The sequence below is a fragment of the Podarcis melisellensis genome (assembly GCF_964234715.1).
Source record: "Podarcis melisellensis genome assembly, chromosome: 13".
Taxonomy (NCBI): Eukaryota; Metazoa; Chordata; class Lepidosauria; order Squamata; family Lacertidae; genus Podarcis; species Podarcis melisellensis.
This window is the reverse complement of record NC_138545.1, coordinates 25,252,669-25,275,409: the sequence shown is the minus strand read 5'-3', so window position 1 is coordinate 25,275,409 and position 22,741 is coordinate 25,252,669. Positions and strand designations below refer to the sequence as shown.

Genomic DNA, 22,741 nt, shown 5'->3' with positions numbered 1-22,741 from the left:
TGGGGGTGAAGAGAAGAGGCAGAAAGTCACAAATCCAAGGACCCCTTTCCTTACTGATACATGTGTGTGTGCTTTGGGTGTAAGAGACATTAGAGGTGGGTATCTAAAAAAAAACCCCTTGCCAATCTGTAAACAAGAGCCCATGTTTGCTCTTCCCACCAGGCAGTTATTTTCTGCACAGCCAATATCTACCTAGCCTGATCGCCCCAAACTGTCATTCCTTGCCAGCCCACTGATCCCCCCTTTTCTAGCCCCCAGCCAGGTCATTGACCTGTGTGAACAGGAGGCAATGAGGAGCGCCTCCAACTTACCAGAAGCAGCACTCTGGGGACTTGGGGGCAGCTCTCACCTAGCTCTCTGCTTCCTCCTTCCTGACCCTGGTGGGTGGGGGGCAGCACCAGATTTAGAGGAGTGCTACCAGTTCACCCACACAGGATGCCCTGCCTAGGACTCCCAGAAATGGCCTTGTAGGCTACATGTTGGTACACCCCAATCTTGGTATAAAATCCCCCATCTTCATTTGGAGTACCAATGCACGTTGCACTGTTTTATCTCTTCATATATTTTGACTATGGCAAGCTTATTCTAGTCACACTTTCCCATTTCTTTATAAAGGCTATAGATAAAACATTTCACCTCATTTTTTAAGGAATGAAACACAATAGAAAACACCTTTGAGTGTGTTGCACCTGCCCTTTCCCAATGACCTTTTGTCTCTCCAGTCTTCCCATTCCTCCACTTCTGGCTCCAATCCCACATCTGCAAAATGGAGATTGCATATCAAAAGAAGTGCTGGGATGTGAAATCATAACACAAGAGGGAATTTGTGGCCACCCAAGGGTCATTCTGAATGCTGATTGCCATATGTACAAGTTGTGACATAAAAAGAAAACAAAAAACATTATAACATCCCTATAATGACATACACAACAATGAGTTAAAAACAAGTGAATCAGTGAAAATTTACAACACCTGCAAGAATGGGTACATAGGTAAGCTCCCATGAATGAAATTACTTTTTATCTATTGGCTTACATTTCCACAGCAAGAATTTATAACTAATACAAATGTTGAGGAATACAGTGGTACCTTGGTTCTGAAAGTAATTTCTTAAACCAAGGTGTGCTTTCCAATAGCAGTGGCAGACTCAATTTACAAATGCAACACACTCAACAGGAAGCAGAACATGTTCTTCTTCCAAGGCAAAGTTCACAAACCAAAACACCTACTTCTGGATTTGCAGCATTCTTAATACAAGTTATTCATAAATTAAGTTGTTCTTAAACCAAGGTACCAGTGTATAAGCTTTTAAGGAGAACATTGTTATGAATTTTAACATGTGATAATTTACCAGTCAACTGGCAGTCAACACAATCATCTATATTAAATAAGCTTTAGATCCTCCTGATTTCAATTGGAAAGATTAAATCTGCAGTCCGATACACAATAGCCAAAAACTCTAAATGTATTCAATGAGGTTTATTTCTGAGTAATATTCAATTATATTCAATTATATAAGTTCTAGCAGTGAGCTAGCTACATTTGCCCAGTTTGGGAGTTTATTCACTCTAAAGAAGGCTTGGCTTGTATATTGGTCCTCCAATTTTTGTCTGCCTCTGCTAGCATGCTAGCATGCTAGCATGGTAGGGAGGATCAAAGCTTTAGTACAACATCAGTCTAAAGCCCTATATGGCTACAATCTTTACCTGAGAGTAATTCCTATTGAGTTCAGTGTTGCCTACTTCTGAGTAAACAAACATATGAATGGAAATTTTGGGCAAGGCATATAGACAACAGAAACTGTTTTTTAAAATGCACTGGAGAACGGTTTTTGCTGAAGGATTGGGGGAGAAATGTTAGTAATCAGTTTCCAGAATGCCACTTTCAGTTCCTTGTTTCTCATGCTATATATGAGTGGGTTCATTACTGGTGGCACCATGCAGTAGAACATAGAAACCAGGAGGTCAAATGCTGATGGGGAACTGGAACTTGGTCTGAAATAGACAAAGGTGCCACTTACCACAAACAGGGAAATAACAATAAAGTGAGGCAAGCAAGTTGAGAAGAATTTTTGCTTTGCTTGGCTGGATGGGATTCTAAGAATAGCTCTGAAGATCTGAACATAAGAAAAAATAATTAGAGAAAAGTAAATGAAGCCAAAAGAAGACCCAAAAATCAGAACCCAAATTTCATTGAGATATGAGTCAGAACAAGAGATTTTCAGCAGTTGTGGGATTTCACAGAAGAACTGATTGATGACATTAGAACAGAACTCAAATCTGAATGTAGCCCCAGTGTACATAGTTGAATAAAAAACTCCACCAATCCATGCACTGGCTGCCATCTGAATGCAAGCTTTTTTGTTCATAACAGTCTCATAATGCAGTGGATTGCAGATGGCAACATAACGATCATATGCCATGACACCAAGAATGATGAAGTGGGAGACCATGAAGAAGACAAGGAAGGAGACTTGGCAGATACATCCAGAGTAAGAGATGGTTTGGGTCTTCATCAATGAATTTGCAATGGACTTGGGAACTGTAACGGATATGGAGCCAAAGTCTTGGAATGACAGGTTGGCCAGAAAGAAGTACATGGGTGTATGAAGCTGGTGGCTATAGATGATGACTGTGATGATGAGAAGGTTTTCTATGAAGGCCACCAAATACATCATGACAAAAATGATGATGTGGAATATCTGCAACTGCTGGATTTCAGCAAATCCATGAAGAAGGAATCCATTCACTCTTGACTGGTTAGACATTGTGCTTCTCTGATGTTTGTTTGGTACCTGTGAACAGAAATATAGCACATTACTTCTTTCTTATTCAGCTGTAACTATCTTAGAGTTGGAGTGATGTTCTCTTAACATCTCCCTATGTGTTCTAACAGTGGTAAGCTTCAGCACTGAGTTTATTCATGTCACATTTCTAATCACACCCTGAAGGTTTAATTCTCATGAGTCTTGTACAGCTCAGCAACACTGAATCAGACATGTATTTTGAGAGTTGTGCAGGTGGTGAACTTAGATTGTCCGTGATCCAAAGTGGTGTTAGAATTTATATAAAGGACTTGGGCCATAATAGTTAACTAGGTCACCATTCACCTTATGGACTTGAAAATGAAAAGTAGTATTTAAGATTATGGCAACCCCTCTTGAACTTCTGGTCCTGCGTACAATATAATAGTGTGTTGGAATTATTTTATGAACACAGCAAGGAAAGCTTAATGCAGTTTTATTTCGACAAGAAGCAACAGTCACTGGGGAGTTCACCAGGGTCGATTTCACAGATGTATAAATTACACAGGCTTATATAGAGCCCTTTCCTTATCTTTATACACATGGATGTAGAAATTAAGTGACATTCACAGAGGAAAAGCAGACATTATCAGAGCTGGATACCTGGTTCAGCAAGAACAGGAAGGAACTTGTTATCAGGCTAGCTCAAGGCTGAGTTATTCCTGCACAAATATTCTTGACACATTCTTAGCACAATGTGAGTAAGCTGATTCTAACAACATTTTTAATGCAATCTGGGTAATGGGAATCAATGGATTCCCCTTACAGCGGTCTTAAAAATACTTGTGTTTTAGTAGGCATACAACAGACTCAACATGGTGTGACTCCTGGAGACAGATAACATTAGGCTGGTGCTTGTGGACAGCATCAGCTACCCTTTTACATTTGCTTGGGTCTCCCAACCCTCATACGTTCCATTGAAGTATCGTCATATTACATTTAGGATTCACCTAAAGGATGAATCGAATGCAGGTCGCCGAATGCAGTATTCCATCCACTATGACCATCAGATTGAATGGGAAGCCTCATCTATATGGAATTTTCACTTTGTGTAGATACCCCATTACAATGCTGAGTAGTGGTGGTGCCCTAAAGTGCCTCCACGTATATTTTGTAAAACAATGGTCTTGGAATCCTGGAATTTTAGCACTTTGACTCTCTATTGAGTAATTCCTCTTAATTAAGTTAAAGGTGAATCTGACAATTATATCCTTGGGCTTTACAGTGGAACTCATATTTAAGGAAAACAGATGAGGCACATGCCCTAAGTTCTTCAAGGCCAAAGAAGACCCAGGTAACTACTGACCAGTGATCTTGACATTGATACCAGGAAAAGTTCGAGAACAGATAATTCAACAATCAGTCTGTGAGGACTTTCTCAAAAACAAGCCATGCCAGACAAATCTCATTTCTTTATTCCTTTTTTCTTTTCTTTTTTTGATGGATTGAGTTTCAAGCTTGGTGGATCAGGGGAATGCTGTGGATGTAGTATAACTTGATTTCAGTAAGACTTTTGGCAAAGTCCCCCATGATATTTTTGGGAAGAAGCTGGTAAAATGTGGGTTGAGTGGGGTAATTGTTAGTTGGATTTGTAGCTGGCTGGCTGACCCAATCCAAAGAGTACATCTAATCTTGGAAATAAATGACAAGTAGGGTGCCACAGGGTTCTGTCCTGAGCTCATTGTTGTTCAATGTCTTTATAAATGACTTGGTCGAAGGAATTAAGGGGACGCTCATCAAGTCTGCAGATGACAGCAAACTGGGAGGGGTTTCTAATGCCATGGAAGACAGAATCAGGATTCAATATAGCCTTAACAGATTGCAGATCTGGGCCCAAACTAACAAAATGAATTTCAGTAGGGACAAATGTAAGGTTCTACATTTGACAGGAAGAAACAGCTGCACTAAATCACTGGATTGCCAGTAGTACATGTGAAAAGGACCTAGGGATCTTAGAAGACCACAAGCTTAAGATGTATCAACAGTGTGTTTTAACAGCAAAAAAAATAAATCTAATGCTATTCTAGGCTGCATCAGCAGAAGTATAGTGTCCCAATCAAGGGAAGTAATAGTATCACTTTATTCTGCCTTGGTCAGATCACATCTAGAATAGTGTGGAGTTCTGGGTTTCACAAGTTAAGAAGGATCATGACAAGCTGGAATATGTGCAGAGAATGGTGGCCAAGATAACCAAGAGTCTGGAAAGGAAGCCTTATGAGGAACAGTTGAGGGAGTTGGGTTTGTTTAGCTTGAATTAGAACACATTATTGACATGGATAGACTAGACAATGGAATTCTTAATTTTAAGGCAAACATTGATTTAATTGGAATGAAGTTTGGCCTATTTATCCTCCTCACCTTCATTATCATCCAACTTTCCTTTCCATTCAGTGTTGCAATCCATGGTATCCCCCAATTACTCCACTTGGTTTGGGATTCAGCTGAATTAGGTGTAAAAGCATCCTGCTAGTCTTATCTAAGGGGTTTCTATTTGCAAAAATTCCATTAAGCATAATTATTTCAGTTAGAGTCCTTTATCCTCTTTATAGATCAGGCTGCCTCAAATCCATGTTTTACATCCTCATTTTAACATCTCCTAAAGTGATCACCTGCAATTCATGGTTGACTTCAGGAAGCAAATTAACTCCATTATTCTCAAACCCAACTCCTTGCAAAATGTTCATTTCTTTTTAAACAGTCCCATTCCTTCACGACAAGTCAGGGGGTAAAAAGATAGAAATGTTGGGGATGGGTGGAGCTTATTGCACTTATCTCTCCTTGCTCTGTTTGTTTGCAGGATTTACAGGCGAGTAAAAATAGGACTTATAATATAGTTCCTTATATCTCAATAAAAAGATGTTCAAATAGAAGGTCAATGGAAGCATGTGATTGCAAAGAGCAGTTATTGTGGAACAGTCTTGAGAACAATACACAAGTGAGTACCAGAATTTGTGGCTGCTATTCAATGAAGAATTAAACATACTTTAAACCATTAATGTTAATTATGAATTTATATATTGTTGTACATTTAATGTATATATTTGTGTTTGCTACCTTGGTATAATCCCTCACCAAAAGGAGGGGTATAAATCCATTAAATAAATAAACATCCTTATGTACACTAAATATTCAATTAGATAGTGTTATGTGTGTTTGCACATAATGTTATGTGTGTTTACATAGTGTTATGTGTGTTTACCCTCTGACTTGCCGTGAAGGAATGGGACTGTTTAAAAAGAAATTTATACACCACTTGATTGTAAAAATCCTCAGAAAGGTTTGCAAAATGTCAAATCTGTTTTTCAAAAAGAAATAGGAAGTACTTGGCAATGCTATTCAGGGCCATAAAATCATAGTCAAATAGTAGAACAAGCTGAGGTACACATAGGAGACATAGAGCTCCAGATCGATCTGCCAGTTGACGGTGACTTTGCAGTTGTGGCACACCTGGGAACGATGCAAAGCAATGGCAGAGTAGCTGTGGTGGTGTGGCTGGTCTTTCAACAAAATGAGCAAGGACAATGTGGTCTATGATGAAGTGAAGGGTGGAGGCATGCATTTTCCCACTCTGGAGACATTGGGGGACCTCCAAGAACAAATTTAGAAGGGCATGAGCATGCACAGGAAGACAAGAAGTAGTAGAAGTTCCTTTATGTAGACAACAACCAATTGATGGATTCAGATTTAGTTTTACTTTGGTCCCATTGAAATCAATGTGAAACATCCATGTGACACTCATATTCATACTTAAAGAAAATGACTATATTAATTTCTATATTAGAAAACTAAAACAAATTTATTTGAAGATGTTTTCAACTTTAACATATTTGACAAAGCAGCCTTGATCTCTTTATTTCTCATGCTGTAAATCAGTGGGTTTAGCAAAGGTGGGACCATAGAATATATCACAGTAAAAAACAAATTTAAATGTGTTGCTGTATTAGTCATGGGACTCAAATAGGAAAACAAGCCTGTGACCATAAATGTGGAGAATACCATGAGATGTGGAAGGCAGGTAGAGAAGGCCTTTTGTCTTCCCTGTGCAGATGGCATCCTTAACACCGCACTAAAAATCTGTACATATGTCACAAGAACAAATATAAAGCAGCCTACCCCAACGAGAGCAAACAACAGCACAATTCCAGTTTCAATTTGATTTTTCTTAGAACAGGAAAGCTTTACTAACTGTGGGATTTCACAGAAAAACTGATTGACAACGTTGGAGCAGAAAGGAGTTGCAAAAGTGCTGACAGTGTGCAAACCTGCATAAAGAAACCCAGTGACGCATGAAGTAGAAATCATTTCAGCGCAGGCTCTCAGGTTCATCACCATCTGATATTGCAGTGGGTTGCAAATAGCAACATACCGATCATAGGCCATGACTATGAGGAGGAAAAAATCAGTAGATATGAAAAAGGTGAAGAATAGGACTTGAGCAACGCATCCAGCATAAGAAATGTGCCTAGAATTCATGAGTGAATTGGCCATGGATTTGGGAATAATGACTGAAACTTGGCCCAGGTCATGCATGGCTAAGTTCATTAGAAAGAGGTACATGGGGGTGTGCAGATGATGGTCAAAGGCTACTACAGAGATGATGAGAAGATTCCCTGTTACAATTGCCAAGTACAATACCAGGAATATTACAAAGTGTATTATCTGAAATTCCCAAACTTTTGAGAATTCCAGGAGTAGAAACTCTGAAACAAAGGATTGGTTAGCTATAGTTTGGTCTTTGCTTTGGTCCATGCTTTCTGCAAAAAGAAACAGAAGTACAAAGTTTTAATGACAGCAGAATATTCTAGTAATATAACACTTCAGCTTGGATAATTTAACATTTCATACTCCTGGAGGTGGACTCCATTGTCTCCAAGACAGATGGATGCCAACCCCTCCCCCCAAAAAATGGTGCATTGGAATCCCCGATCTGGACCTTGTGTAGAGTAGAGAAGAATTTGCTCTCCAACATAAGAATGAGTTTCAAATTTTTACTGGAAACAGTCTTAAAATAGTTGCAAAACAAAAGCTGCAATTACAAAATAACACATTGCTCTTGCCTGCACCATGAGTTGCGAAGGACATCAGCAGCCTTCAGAGCTCCCATGGATGTGACTTCAGCATTCTGGGTGATGTAAAATAACATCTGAAGAATTTTGAGGGAGATAAGTAACAAACTCAACTGTAAGACAAGAAACAATGCCTAGGTTGAGTTTCCAAAAAGTTTCCACAAAAGTTATAGTACTGGATAGATATTTTGGGTGTGGGATTAGAACAGCTAAGGATGTCTACTAAATACCAGCTTGAAATGTAGCTAGGTCACTCTTCACAACTTGGATCAAATGTGGTTTGGGAGGAAATGCAGGAGTTCTTAAAAAATGACCAGAGACATGTGGCTTGTGGCTTATGCTGTGTGTATACCACCTCTCTAACCAGTGATAGGAGCACACAGAGAAATGGGGACTGTGCACACAGCCTAACCCTGCACACCAAAGGATTTTAAGCTTTCTCCTGTTGAATATCAGCACCTACTATCCCCCACAGGATGCCATTTTTGAGGGGGACAATATCAGAAGGGAACAAAAGTACACTGGGGAAAATACTATATAAATAAGCGCTTAAAGAATTGTGAGAGAAAAATTGGAAGAGTGAGGGTAAAAGACCTAAACACATTGAAAGTGGTTCTTACAACTCACTGACATACAGTCCTGTCCTACTTATGTTCAATTTGGATGTAATTTTCAGTTAAGAGTGCATGGGGCTGCAGCTGAAGAGATCCACAATGTGATAAAATCTGTTACATGAGAACCAGGCACTTTGAAAATAAACAGAAAGTTAACGATTTTTTCAGATGCGGCAGGTAATAAGTATTCTGCCATCAAAGCATCAGAGAAGCCACAGTATATTACGAAAGGAGCACAAACTCTCTTTCCTCCTCAGAAATTTCACTAGCTTAGTTAAAACCTTTTGATTTCCCAATACATATGGAAACTTTCGAAGAAATTTTGGAAGGCTTGCGAAAACTCATTCAACCTTTCCTTAAGTTCCTCTTCCTACTTTCCTCGGATGTTTTGTCACTGAAGAAACCCCCAAATTCACTTCAGTTTGAAATGTTAAAGGCAGCTCTTGCTTTATTGATTGTGGTTCTGCATTATAGCCAACACAACACCCTGTTTTTAACACTTAAAGAACTCACTTTTTTGTGAAGAATAAAAACGGATTCCCTTGCCCAGGAAAAAAACCTCACATTCATCAAGATTTTCTTATAAACAAACAAACAAACAAACTTCAACATTTTCGAATTCAGGACCTGCTTTTAACCCACACATAAAGTTGAAAACAATTGATTAATCCTGTACTATACATTTGCATGGTGGTGCTGCTCCTGTTGCAACCTATACTGAATCAGGCCATGACCCATTAGTTGACAACCAGTGATTTAATGGATATACATGTGATATCCATTAAGTAACTCCTGTGGTGTTAGGTAAGGTTTGAACTATATGAATTAATTTAGTAATATTTCTCTCTTACCTTCAGATGTGCTTTCTCCTCTAATGACTTCAGCTGTCTGTGCATTTGGATAGTCATCCATAAAAGTATATGAAACCCAATCAGTCCTTGATGGCCAAAAATATATATTCAGCAAAGGGAGGAGGGTACAGTAATATCTGGTTTGTGTTCCTAGAGATTTGCTCTCTTGAGTTTAATTCATTCTTCATTAAATTGTTTTTCCATTGGTATATAATTTTATGGTATTACTCCAGAATAAAATGGTGTTATGAGCCACCAAACCTTGGAAATACACTTTCCCCAAAAGGTTTCCACAATTTTGGCCACTAGTGTAACTACAGAAATTGTAGGAATCACTCATTTCACAACCCCCTCCCCTCTACTGGTATTCCTTGGCAAAATGTATTTTTAAAAAATTAGATGCAAAGCTCCCACAGCTCTAACAGGACAGCACTTAACCCAGCGATCCCTAGGACTCTGTATGTCTGCTTCACTGTAAGGACAGGCATACCTCCCCTTCCTCCCTATTTCTGGTTCTGTAGGCTTTTAGAATAATTAGAGATCTTTTGTTTTTTAATCTAAATGTGTATGTATTGCAATGTGCTACTTGCTAGATTGCAACTTTGCTATCTAAAGCAGCATTTTTATATATTCTGTCGCTCCTATTTTATATAATAAACCAAGCTTTCTGTGTTTCTTTGTGTGAGAACTTCTTGTGGGTATAAGATTAGGGGTTAACACACATCCATCACAAGAACACGTCATAACTCCAGCAAAAGATCCTAAACTTTTCAGCTGTATGTAAATAATAATAATAATAATAATAATAATAATAATAATAATAATAATAATTTTTATTTATACCCCACCCTCCCTGGCCAGAGCTGGGCTTAGGGCGGCTAACACCAGTAAAATTACAATAAAAACATAACAGTCTTTATTATTATTATTATTTGAGAGGAAGAATGCAGTACCTAACCATTGATGCAACTAGGCTATGATGGCAGAGTATGTTTATGTAAGAATGCCAACACCAAGTCAGAGGAATCACTTTCTGACCATTGACAGATTGTAGCTACATCCCACCAGTGCCAGACTTTGGGATTCAAAATTTCAGTGGCACCATGTGCAATGCCAAAATTCAGCATCTCCCACCTCTCAACTTCTGTTCTTCATCATGGCTGTGGCGTCTTCTCGGCTTGACACCCAGTGTGTACGAACCACTTTCACTCCCCTAATTCCGCCTCTGATCCCACTGCCTTAAGGAGTGATGGCTAGGGCTGGTGTACTGAACACTCCTGATCCATGAAATCAGAGGAATGACTATGCTAGTGTTGCATGCGCTCCAGTCTCTATGTGGCGAGAGATTCCAGGGGTGCCAAAGCTTTCCCAGGTTTGGTTTCCTTGGGATGAAGTCACTGAAACTTGTGGTGTTTTCAGGATATATGGTTTTATTTTTATAAATATATACAATCTGAGCATAAGATTGGAGGAGTCACAGCATTAACACTCTGGCATACAGATGTAAAAATTGGAGTTTGGCTTTTGCTGCCCAACTCCCCAAGGGACTCTGAATCCCCTAAGTCCATGATTGGTTAGAGAAAATGGATAGAGGCTGGATCCAGTAGAAAGCAGGGCAGATATTTATTTTTCTGTTGCAACAGAATTCCCTCCCCTCCCTGAACAAATGTGTGCATCCTTTAAAGACTTTTGACATGGCCCAACCCCCTTAGCCCAAAGATCATCCCAATATCATCATATATACATCATAGGAGGTGGTCTACAGTAGAAATCCTGTCTGCCAGGTTACCTGATAATTTGTTGCTGATTGCACTACCTGGGCAGCCTGGTCATTGTGATGGTTAATATTTTAGTTCCTGTATCCAGGTCACAGGCTCACCCTATTCATACACAAATATGCCCTTAAGACAGAATTTGTAAGCAAAAAGACAATGAGAAGGCTTTCCCCATTTGCCTCCCTTACTATAGAGGAATATTTCAGGTCATTGGGAGAGTCAAAATGATTTCAGGATTGCTCTCCTGTACTATGTCAGACACATGGTTTATATATTTAGATATGTATGCATTTATGAATATTTATTCTATATTTAGAATTCTTATAACAATACCTTGCTTCCCCATTATGTCTCTATGGGTCTGCAAAACTATAGCTTTGGTTTCAGCACAGTGAGCATTTCCACTCTCTGTCTTTCTAGTTTTCCGTTCCCTGCCTATTCTCCTTACAAGATGACCTAGTCTCCATTCAGGTGAGAGGCGAAGACTTGCACCCTTCCTCTGGAAGCACCATTAGCTAGTTGTTCCTATGGAAACATGTGCAGCTCTTTAGTCATGCATATAGGGTGTTTAATAGTCTTAGCCAGGTCTCTTATCTTAACAAAGAGACTGACGTGATCCCTCTGCTCGATTCCAACATTACATACTGTATATCAAAATTACAGCCTTGTTTTGTTTGAGAACCACAAGCATCAGCTAAACAAAGCCTCCAATCCTATAGCACAAGATATTACACCTGTATAACATAGAAGAACAGAATTATATCTGTTTGCATTTTAACAGAAAGAAACCTCGCATTATATCAACATCAAGGGAATTAGAAGCGAGGGCGGGGAGTGGGGATCTGTGCAGATCAGGCCTACATCAAGATGTTAGAATGTTCCATTCTTATTCAGATGAATGGTGTATCACACCAATTTTAGGTGAATTCCAACACGTGTGTCATTAACTGCTCAAACCAGGTTGATGGAATGTAGAAGAAAATGATTGAAGCTTATATTTTTATTTGAGCAATGAGTGACTGATTTTTATATTCAGTTGTAAGTTATCTCATATTTCTTTCAATATCTAAGAAAGAACCGATATTATTGTTTCAGTGTGAGATATATATACACACCATTCATGAAAATGCACTAGATTGCTTAGCAAATTTAAAACGGAATGATTGATCGATTAAAAATGGCTCTTTCTTTAAAACCCTAAGCATACTTAAATTACAATAGGATTAATGCTTTCAAATAGTTCTAAAATTGTTGACATTTTCCTTCTGTAACAAACAAGAGAAGATATTTAGGACTGTGATGGACAAAGCACACATTGGCCATGCTGGCTGAGACAGATGGGAGTTGAACTCCAACAACATGGGAACCACATTAACTTCCCCTACTTTGATTGTGTATCAAAACATTCATATACTTTAACATTGTTACATTCAAAACCCTGCATAAAGAATGACACCACAAATTGTATCCTTGGAAAGCTATTTCAATCCTAAAATCTTAGACATAGCGACCTTAATCTCCTTATTCCTCATGCTATAGATCACTGGATTCATCATGGGTGGGATCACGGAATATATGACAGCAAAGACCATATTTGTATGTGAGGAGGCATGCTGTATGGGTCTTAGGTAAACAAGTGCTCCACCAAACAGGAACATGGAGAAAACAACGAGGTGGGGAATGCAAGTTGAGAAAGCTTTTTGCCTTCCCTGTGATGAGGGCATTCTCAGAACTGTAATGAAGATCTGGACATAGGTTACAATTATAAAAATAAAACAGCCAAATGCTATAGCAACACTTAAGAAAAGAAGTGCATTTTCAAGTATGTATAACTTTGAGCAGGAGATCTTTACAAGCTGAGGGACCTCACAGAAAAACTGATCAACAATATTGGAGCAGAATGTCATGGCAAAAGTGCTGCCAGTGTGCAGCATAGCATAGAGAATACCACTGAGCCATGCACTGCCCGCCATCTGAATGCAGGCACCTTGATTCATAATTGCCTCATACCGTAGTGGATTGCAGATGGCGACATACCGATCATGTGCCATGACAGTGAGGAGGGTGTAATCTGATGCTGCAAAAAGCAGAAAGAAATAAACCTGAGTGACACATCCAGAATAAGAAATCACCCTAGTATTTGAAAGGGAATTTGACATTGATTTGGGTATTGTGACTGAAACTGAGCCAAGATCAGTCACAGCTAAGTTCATCAGGAAGAAATACATAGGAGTGTGAAGGTTATGATCAAGAGCTACTGCAGAAATGATGAGAAGATTTCCTGTGACAGTGGCCAAATAAAAAAGCAAGAACACAAAGAATTGTGTTATCTGCAGTTCTCGAACATTAGAAAACTCCAAGAGCAGAAATGTGTTCACAGAAGTTTGGTTAGACATCTTTTCATCTCTGATTTAAATTGCAAAATGCTCTATGGAAGGAAAAAAAGGAAGAAAGTTGTTAACATTATTGCATTGTCTAAAGAAGAGTTAACCTCAAGTGCTATTAATTCAAATTGAATTTAGTAATGTCCGTCAGGTGAGATTCAAAAAAGCCAGAGAGCAGAATGTGTTGCAGTAGGTTTCCTATTACTATGAAGTTCTCCTCTCACATAACAATAGCTAAGGAGACCATAAGTTGCTCATGATAACTAGAATGTGTGAGATAAAGAACATACAGTACAACTGTGTCTCCTATAGATCCTGGCATACAGTATATTGTACTTTCATTAAGCTTACATTAAATATGAATTACTTGAGAGAAAAAGTCTTCAGAAAGATGTAATCATTGTGACATAATACGTAATATTTATATAATAATGATATATATGAGAACACATAACAGAGCAGGAGTGGCTGGTGTAATGGAGTTGTGCCTTGCTGCCAACTTTTTGACAGTGACATTGTTGCCACTTGCCAGCAAAAAGTGACTCTGCCAGTGAGCCCCCCCCCCCAAACGGACTTCCCCACTGTCCTGCCCACCTCCCCATTAGCCTAGTAAGCAACAGCTCAATAAAGACATCTGAAGGAAGCCCTGTTTAGGGAAGTTTTTAATGACGAATGTTTTAATGTATTTTAAATCTTTTGTTGGAAGCCGCCCAGAGTGTCTGAGGAGAGCGAGCCAGATGGGTGGGGTAGAAATAAATTATTATTATTATTATTATTATTATTATTATTATTATTATTATTATTAATTGTACCACCTTTCCAAGTTAGTCATTCCTGGAATAGAGACAAAACCCAGAATGGTAGTAGTTGTAATAAGCAAAAAGCTTTCTAACAATCCTTAAGGTAAAGGGATCCCTGACCATTAGGTCCAGTCGTGACCGACTCTGGGGTTGTGGCGCTCATCTCGCTTTATTGGCCAAGGGAGCCAGCGTTTGTCCGCAGACAGTTCTTCCGGGTCATGTGGCCAGCATGACTAAGCCGCTTCTGGCAAACCAGAGCAGCGCACAGGAACGCCATTTACCTTCCCGCTGGAGTGGTACCTATTTATCTACTTGCACTTTGACATACTTTCGAACTGCTAGGTTGGCAGGAGCAGGGACCGAGCAACGGGAGCTCACCCCATCGCAGAAATTCGAACTGCCGACCTTCTGATCAGCAAGTCCTAGGCTCTGTGGTTTAACCGGAGCTCTTATTTGCAAAGAAGAAGAGAAGCCAGGATGATGTGAGGTTTGGTGCCAAAAGCCTCCTGAAATTTTATCTGAACCAACTCTAATATTTACTCCAAGGATGAGGCACCAGTGGCTCTCCTGTTATTGTTGTTTACCAACTCTCAGTAGCCCCAGGCAGCATTGCCAATCGTCAGGCATGCTGAAACTTAAATTTTTGGAGGGACACGGGTTTCTTCTTAATCCCAGGTATGGAGTTTTACAAACTCCAAAAACATTCACCACATGCTTCCCCACTTTTCCTTGCTAAATTTGAAAACAAACAAACAAACAGAAAAAACACCACCTTGATTTAATATAGTTTCAGTCTTTGCTTTTTTTACCCTATGCTCTCAGGCTGAGCATTTTTTTAGTCAGTATTTGTGGTTCTAAGAAAGAACCTGTCTTATGGTTTCAGTGATGTGATGTGATGTGGTGTGGTGTGGCGTGTGTGTGTACACACACAGACATATACATACACAGATAGAGAGAGAGAAAGAGAGAGGGGGGAATTCAGATATGTAAAGGTAAAGGTAAAGGTACCCCTGCCCGTACGGGCCAGTCTTGCCAGACTCTGGGGTTGTGCGCCCATCTCACTTAAGAGGCCAGGGGCCAGCGCTGTCCGGAGACACTTCCGGGTCACGTGGCCAGCGTGACAAAGCTGCATTTGGCGAGCCAGAGCCGCACACGGAAACGCCGTTTACCTTCCCGCTGGTAAGCGGTCCCTATTTATCTACTTGCACCCGGAGGTGCTTTCGAACTGCTAGGTTGGCAGGCGCTGGGACCGAGCAGCGGGAGCGCACCCCGCCGCAGGGATTCGAACCGCCGACCTTTCGATCGGCAAGTCCTAGGCGCTGAGGCTTTAACCCACAGCGCCACCTGCGTCCCACCTATTCAGATATGACCTAGAGCCAATAATTTTGTTTTGAATCTTATTGAAAACAATATTCTTATTTAAGAAATGATATGTGGATTTATATATACTAACATCATACTTCTAGTTAGCTTTAGGCTGAGAAGATGATCTGCTTTACTCCTCAAGTCCTAACCACACCACACCATAGAAAAATGGAGAAAGAATAGATTAATGGATGACAGAGCATGAGGCAAAACATGAAAACTTCTAATGGAATAGCTTAAAAGAATGACTTACTTTTTCATTCATAGAGTCATTTCCCCTTACCATGAAATTCTTCTCTATGCACTCAAGAATATTGTGCTGGCAAATGCTGTAACTATAATGTTTATGAGCCAGCCACAAGGTTTGCCAGGAGCATCTAAAAATACTGGCAAATGAAGGAGATTTATGTTGCTTTGGGGCTTGGGGTGTCTTGCTCTCAAGAGTCCAGCATAACTACGTAGATGAGGCAAATGTGTTCTTGACGTCTAAAAGTTTGCTTTGTGTTTCCAAAAGAACTTAATTAGTAACAAATGAGCTGAGTTATGATGAAGGAGAAAGTATGATTACTCATGTGAGCTAAACCCATCTCTTTCATTACCTTCTTCTTTTTTTCCTGTTTGATTCACATACTCCAAATGGCCACTAATCACATTTTGTTAAAACAGTGAAAAATGATAAAATGCGCCTGTCTATCTCTGTGTATGACCAAGGAGAAGATTTGAATGGAAGGTCACTTTATTGGTTTTAGGAGTCTGAAATCAAGCTGAAGGAAGTGGAGGAGACTTAAAACAAATAACTTCTTAAGGAAAAAGAAAAGAAAAGGTGGACTGAAAGTAGCCTAAATGGCTGAAGACATACATCATGTATGTGGGACCAGTCTGTGAATAAATATCAGGACACTGTCCCCTGTGCTTTCTATGACTTTTCTGGCACTGTGTGGGTTAGGTATGGCAATAGTTCTCATCTAAGGGCCATCTTAGACCTTTCTTTACATTGAGATGTGGAGCACCAGGATCCCTTGCTCCAAAGCTTGATTGCTGCTAGTCAGAGGTCCCAGTGGGTTAAACCCTACAGACTTTTCTTGAACTTTAACAACAGCAGCAGATGCAGTCTCCACTCCTGCAGGTTTTCAGACACCCACGTAAAGAGGTGAGCCCACCCCAGTTCAAATTGTGGCAAAATAAATTAGGACTGTTGGCACCTTCCCAATCGCCTCCATGGCTTCAATCTGGGAAAGTGCCAAGATTACATACCGTGGGTCAATCTGGGGACCTCCACCTTGTTTCAAATCCAGTCAGAAGTTCAGGGGCTAATGCTTAATTAAACATGTAGTCCAGAAAGAGGTTGGGGTAAGGAGACTTTCTTTCTCCTACACCCTTCCAACAGAGGCTGAGGGTGCCTCCCCAAAGGATCAACCCCTCCACTCAACATATTTTCAGCTAAGAGAGTGATCCTGCAGGGTGCATGTGATGCTCCAAAAGTGTCTTTCCTTTTCCCTTCACTCTGCAAGTTCAAGGCCTCCGCTCAACAGACAAAAGGGCTGTGTCAGGCAGGAAGTTAGTTGGGCCTACCTTCTTTCAAAAGACACCACCAGCTATCAAAAAGAGGCTCTGGCAGGGTTTTCCTGACCTGCTTGCCTCTCCCTCTGACAGCCATGGATCACCCTAAGCCACCCACCTTGACCCATCCTAGCTTCTGATTTGAATCCAGAATGTCCCTATTTCCCCTGCTAGTGCCACCAGCTCCAAGCCCGGGGAGGAGGAGCCAGCCCTTGTGCCGAGCGGTGGTGGCGGCAGCAGTGGTGGCTGTCAAGGGAGTTGCCTCTCTATCGACACCACTGTGGGCCTCCTCCTTTGGGCAACTCGTAGCAGGTGCTGGAGAGCAGGTGAGGAGGAGGAGAAGCTGCTGCCACTGAGCACCAACCTAGCTTGATGTGCCAACTCTGAGATGCAGGCAGAAGGCAGGGCCACCCTGGGTGGGGAGGAAAAGGGAGTGCAGCAGAGTGCAAGGAGTCTTTCTTGATTGGTTGATTGATTGATTGATTGATTGATTGATTGATTGATTGAAAAAATGCTTTGTGTGTCTGCATCTGAATTTGCTCCCTTCTAAAATTTATTTATTGGTGTGCGATTTTCTTTTTGTAAATCTACCAAAGAAGAAAATGAGTAAAAATGGGATTAATAGTTTTTTTTTCCAGGATAGTGTACGTTGTGTCCCATTGTTATAGTGGCGGTGGCGCCTGCCATTCTTCTGCTGGGTCAGAGCCAAAAAAGGGGAGTTGAGGGGGAGTGAGAAATGTCCCTATTTTTACCAGAGGCATGTTGAAGGGTATGTGAATCCAACTTGTCCAATGTCCAAATAGGCCCAGTTTTGCTCAGGCCTTGGGCCTTGACTGAATCCAGTGCATAACCCTAAAATAAATCTTGTTCCAGTAAGAGGCAGCAAAGTAAAAAGAGAGAGTTGGCTTCAGTGTGTGGCCACCCATTTTGGGCTGTCTCATTGACACTGAAGGCTGCTGCTGACCAGACTGCAGCTAATTAATTACGGCTTCCTGAGTCTTCCTTCTGTATATGCAGGCAAATGAGTGTACTCATTAGAGTTTTCAACCAATCCTGGCTGTACATAAGGATATACTGTCATGAGGGCTGACATGAAAGTGCTGGGCCCCTAGAATAGGCTAGAGGCTTGAAATGCAATGGACTCACATAAAATAACAGGGAAGTCTCCCTGGCTTGACTCCTTCAGCTTGAGATGTTGCTGGATGCTGAGCTCCGACTCCACCTCTCCCCTCTAGCTTCTCACTCTGGAGCCTTTCCCAACAGATGGAAACATGGGGATGATCCTGTCTGGGCTCTGGGCCTGTCTGGTCTGCTGCTCAGCAACACATAGGACTCTCTAGATCTGGGTTTAAGAGGAGGAGAGCCAGCAGGACTGCTGCAGGACGGCCTGTGTACTCTCTGATTCCTCCCTGTTTGTGTCTGTGTTCACACTGAGATGCTCAGCCTCCAGCCCTGTCCTGGAAGGGCCTTCTTCTGACCTCCCTACCCCACCCCCTGATCACTTCAACCTCCTGCTTCCATCATCTCATAGCTTGTTCCCCAGCCTTTTCCCAGTTGTCCCAGCACCAGGACTTGGGATCGAAGCGCTCCTCTTCCTTGACGTCCCTGGGGGGCTCCTGGCCGGGAGGTCCCCACCTGCTCATCCAGCCAGTCCCTGACGTATACATAGTTTTAAAAACGTGTGTGTCTTTCATGTGCTACATTTTATGTATACAGTTAGATTTAGTGCACTAGCTGGAAACAGATCACTAGCCTCAAGAGCATGATATTCATTACTTTGAATGATGCCACACCTGACATGATTGTAATCTTAAACTTTTTATTGGTTCAGATCACTGAATTATTCAAATTAGTGGTTAAGAAGAATTTAGTGCTCATGTTTGCTAATGTAGTCTCATGTACCTAAAGAGACCCATTATCAGAAATATAAACGAGACTGTTAACATTTATTTACATATGTTGATTGGTTATTTGTGTTGCACTCCTGGGACCAAGTCACAAGAAACACTATTGCTGATTTTTTTCTGGACTACTCAGTACAAGCTTCCAGGGACACAATTGCTAATTTGGGTTGTGCTCCTGAGATCAAACTCCCAGGAACATAAATACTGTAGTAATAATTCTAATTCCCCATAGTAAAGGCGTCATTTTGCAAGGGTATACAAACATTTTCAAATGTGAGGGTAGACAAACAATTTCACTGCCTCAGAAAGAAATGGAGAGTGTGATTTCTTAACAAAGCTCATTGAGTGGATCGCAGAATACAGAACACCCTAAAGTAGTGATGAAATTGCATCTGGAAATATATTATCTACTAAGAAAAAGAGTAAGGCATTTGCATTTTTATAATTTTAGTTATTGCCTGGGTAGTTTCCTGAGATCTGAATGCAGACAATAGTAGTATCGTGCTGGTTTATTGTTCTCTCCTAATATCTATATATACTGTGCTCAGCATACACAATGGCTTGCTTTGCATGACATGCTAAGACAAAACTTAGATTTGTGAGGTTTCACAATTGTGCAGCCTTCTGGAAAGACACCTACAGTAGCTGTGCTCCTCCCTGGTCCTTATACCAAGCTTTCCCTTAGCATGTCATCCAAACCAGGACTAGTGATTAAGCTCTCTGTTCAGTAACCACCAGCAGTAACCAAGAGCAAACCTTGATTACAGATCCTAATTTGTGAGGAGAGAGCTTAATCACCTTGGCTTAATTTAACACAGTGTAGCTGCAAAAAGATTTGAGGAGGAGTAGAACAGTTGTGAGCTTCTCTCCGGGAGCCCATTCATTTGTATATTCTTAAAATATAGAGGACACAAGGAGACGGGGACAACAGAGGACGAGATAGTTGGACAGTATTCTCAAAGCTATGAACTTGAGTTTGACCAAGCTGCCGGAAGCAGTGGAAGACAGGAGTGTCTGCTGTGCTCTGGTCCATGGGGTCATGAAGAGTCGGACCCGACTAAACGACTAAACAACGACAAAAACATATTCTGTGTGCAGTGTGCATTAAGGTTAAAAATGGGCATTAAAAAAAAAAATTAACCCAGTTAAATTCTGTCTGGTCTTAGCTGGGAAGGTGTTCCTGAAAATTTGGCCCAGAATAATGATACAAGGCATTTGGGTGAACCATGAGAATATGCCAAATCATAGCTGTCAAGTGTCCCTTATTTGAAGGGACAGTCCCTTATTCCAGCACCATGTCCCGCTGCTGTCCCTTATTGATGGATGTCCCTTAAATGTCCCTTAAATTTCAAAGGAAGCAGCTCCTCTCCCTCCCTCCCTGCCAGCCAGGGAGGAGGGAGGCTCCAACTGTGTTGCTTGGCTGTGTTGCTCACCCAATAAGAAGACTAAGAATGACTGGGGGGTGGAGCTTGCATGCCTTGTGTGTGGCTAGTTAATGCAAGCTGAGGGGTTTTTTGAATGCTGGACGCCATTTTGTTGCACGTGCTGCTGCAAACTTTGCAGTGCAAAGCTAGGCCGGGGAGCCATCTTATGCTGAGGCTGCATAGGCCTTGTGGTGCATGTGATTCAGATTCTATTCAGTTGAACCTCTGGTTACAAAGTTGATTGGACAGTGTTCTCGAAGCTACCAGCATGAGTTTGACCAGACTGCAGGAGGACAGGAAGACTGGAGTGCCTGGAACAGGTGAGGCTGCAGGTCCCTTATTTTGGCTGCTGATTCCTTATTTTCAAGGCTGCTGGTCCCTTATTTTCAAATCTGTAAGTTGACAGCTATGTGTCAAATACCTTGGTGATAAGACAGGCATATAAGGAATCAGACACCTAAGCTCTCCTGGACTTAAGTTGTTATTGACATAGTCACTTAATACAAGAACCTTGAACTTGATTTGGGTAGCAAGTTATCTTGTGAGACTTAAGAGCTAGTTTTTCAATTTTAATATTGAATTACAATATAAAAATGTGTTTTGTGAGTATGGAGATTATGGAGAGAGACATCTTACCTCTGCAGATTGTTTCTGCTGCATTTAGCATATGCATAAAGTATAGCAAGGAAAGAGATAGAACATTTATGTTTTTACAGTTTTGTAAACCACTGTGATACATTTTTAAGATAGAGTTTAGTAAATATTTGTTATCAGAACAGGATTTAATCAATGTTCATCTCTCTGTTTTATTTCAGAGGCAGAAAGCATTTTAGTTATGAATGCAAAAATCGATAACAAATCTGCTGTGTCTGAGTTTCTACTCCTGGAGTTCTCAGCAATACGAGACATGCAGATTCTATACTTCCTTCTGTTCCTAGTATTGTACCTGGCAATTATATTCGGCAATCTTCTCATTGTCTCTGCAGTAGCGTTTGATCGCCGCCTTCACACTCCTATGTACTTCTTTCTGATGAACTTGGCCATCCAAGACCAAGGAGCTATTTCAGTCATTATCCCCAAATCCATAGCCAATTCTCTCATGAATACCAGATACATATCTTATGCTGGATGTGTTGCTCAAATCCTCTTATTTGTTTTCTTTATCTCATCTGAGTTTGCTCTTCTTACAGTCATGGCATATGACCGATACGTTGCCATTTGCAATCCATTGCAATATGAAATGGTGATGAACAGGGCAGCCTGTCTAAAATTGATTGCTGGTGTGTGGGTTGCTGGTCTGCTCTATGCAGTTCTGCACACTTGTGGAACTTTTGCAACTCCATTCTGCTCAAACATTGTCAATCAGTTTTTCTGTGAGATTCCACAGTTACTTATACTTGCCTGCTCTAATCTATACCTAGCAGAAATTGGAGCTTTAGTAGTGAGTATAACATTTGTGTTTGGATGTTTTGTCTACATTGTTGTCACTTATGTGCACATCTTTACTGCAGTTCTGAAAATCCCTTCTGTTCAGGGAAGGAAAAAGGCCTTCTCCACTTGTATACCCCACCTTGTTGTCTTCTCCGTGTTTTGTTTCACAGGATGTTTTGCTTACCTTAGGCCTCCCTCTAAAACTCCATCTGACCTGGACTTTGCATTAACTGTGATGTATAGTCTTGTTCCACCCATGTTCAATCCAATAATCTATAGCATGAGAAATAAGGAGATCAAAAATGCTTTATCAAAACTGTTGGGTTTGACGCAATCTTCTCTAGATATATCTTCCAGGATTGTTCTGAAAAGGTGAACTCTCTCTGTGTAAGTATAATTAAAGGGAGTTCCTGAAACACATCATCATTGCCAGTTACAGCTTCCAGAAAAATTTAGATATGCAGATTCAACATCTGCCCTGTGTCACATGATCATCTTGCATTTATGCAGCTCAGTTGGATCATTCACGCTTTTGCTTTTCAGATCACATGCCTTGTTGATGTACCCATTTATGTACTTACTTATAGCCCACTGATCTGTTGCCTGATCCTAAAAGTGGCCTGCAGCAGGCTGAACACATTTCAGCAGACCTTAATCCTCTGATTTATGGATAGTAAGAGGTCATATTTCTCGTCTGCTCTATCCCCCAACAGCATGCAAACAGTGATTTGACCAGAGTATTCAGGATTTCACAAAAGTGATGA

General features: G+C 40.7%; 2 protein-coding genes across 2 annotated transcripts; one reads left to right on the top strand and one right to left on the bottom strand.

The window, feature by feature from the left end:
- Positions 1 to 1,787: 1,787 nt before the first annotated feature.
- LOC309356072 (olfactory receptor 14A16-like) lies at positions 1,788 to 13,505 on the bottom strand (the record flags this gene model as incomplete). The annotated part of the gene is made up of 3 exons (XM_081887252.1): positions 1,788 to 2,794; positions 6,917 to 7,333; positions 13,311 to 13,505. The coding sequence occupies 3 exons, from the start codon at positions 13,503 to 13,505 to the stop codon at positions 1,808 to 1,810; spliced, it is 1,599 nt and encodes a 532-aa protein (XP_081743378.1). The 3' UTR covers positions 1,788 to 1,807.
- A 6,016-nt stretch (positions 13,506 to 19,521) lies between these two features.
- Positions 19,522 to 22,353, top strand: LOC309356071 (olfactory receptor 14A16-like; the record flags this gene model as incomplete). Its single annotated transcript, XM_081887251.1, has 2 exons — positions 19,522 to 19,544; positions 21,362 to 22,353. Exon 2 carries the CDS (start codon positions 21,382 to 21,384, stop codon positions 22,351 to 22,353), a length of 972 nt encoding a protein of 323 aa, XP_081743377.1. The 5' UTR covers positions 19,522 to 19,544; positions 21,362 to 21,381.
- Between the last annotated feature and the right edge of the window lie 388 nt (positions 22,354 to 22,741).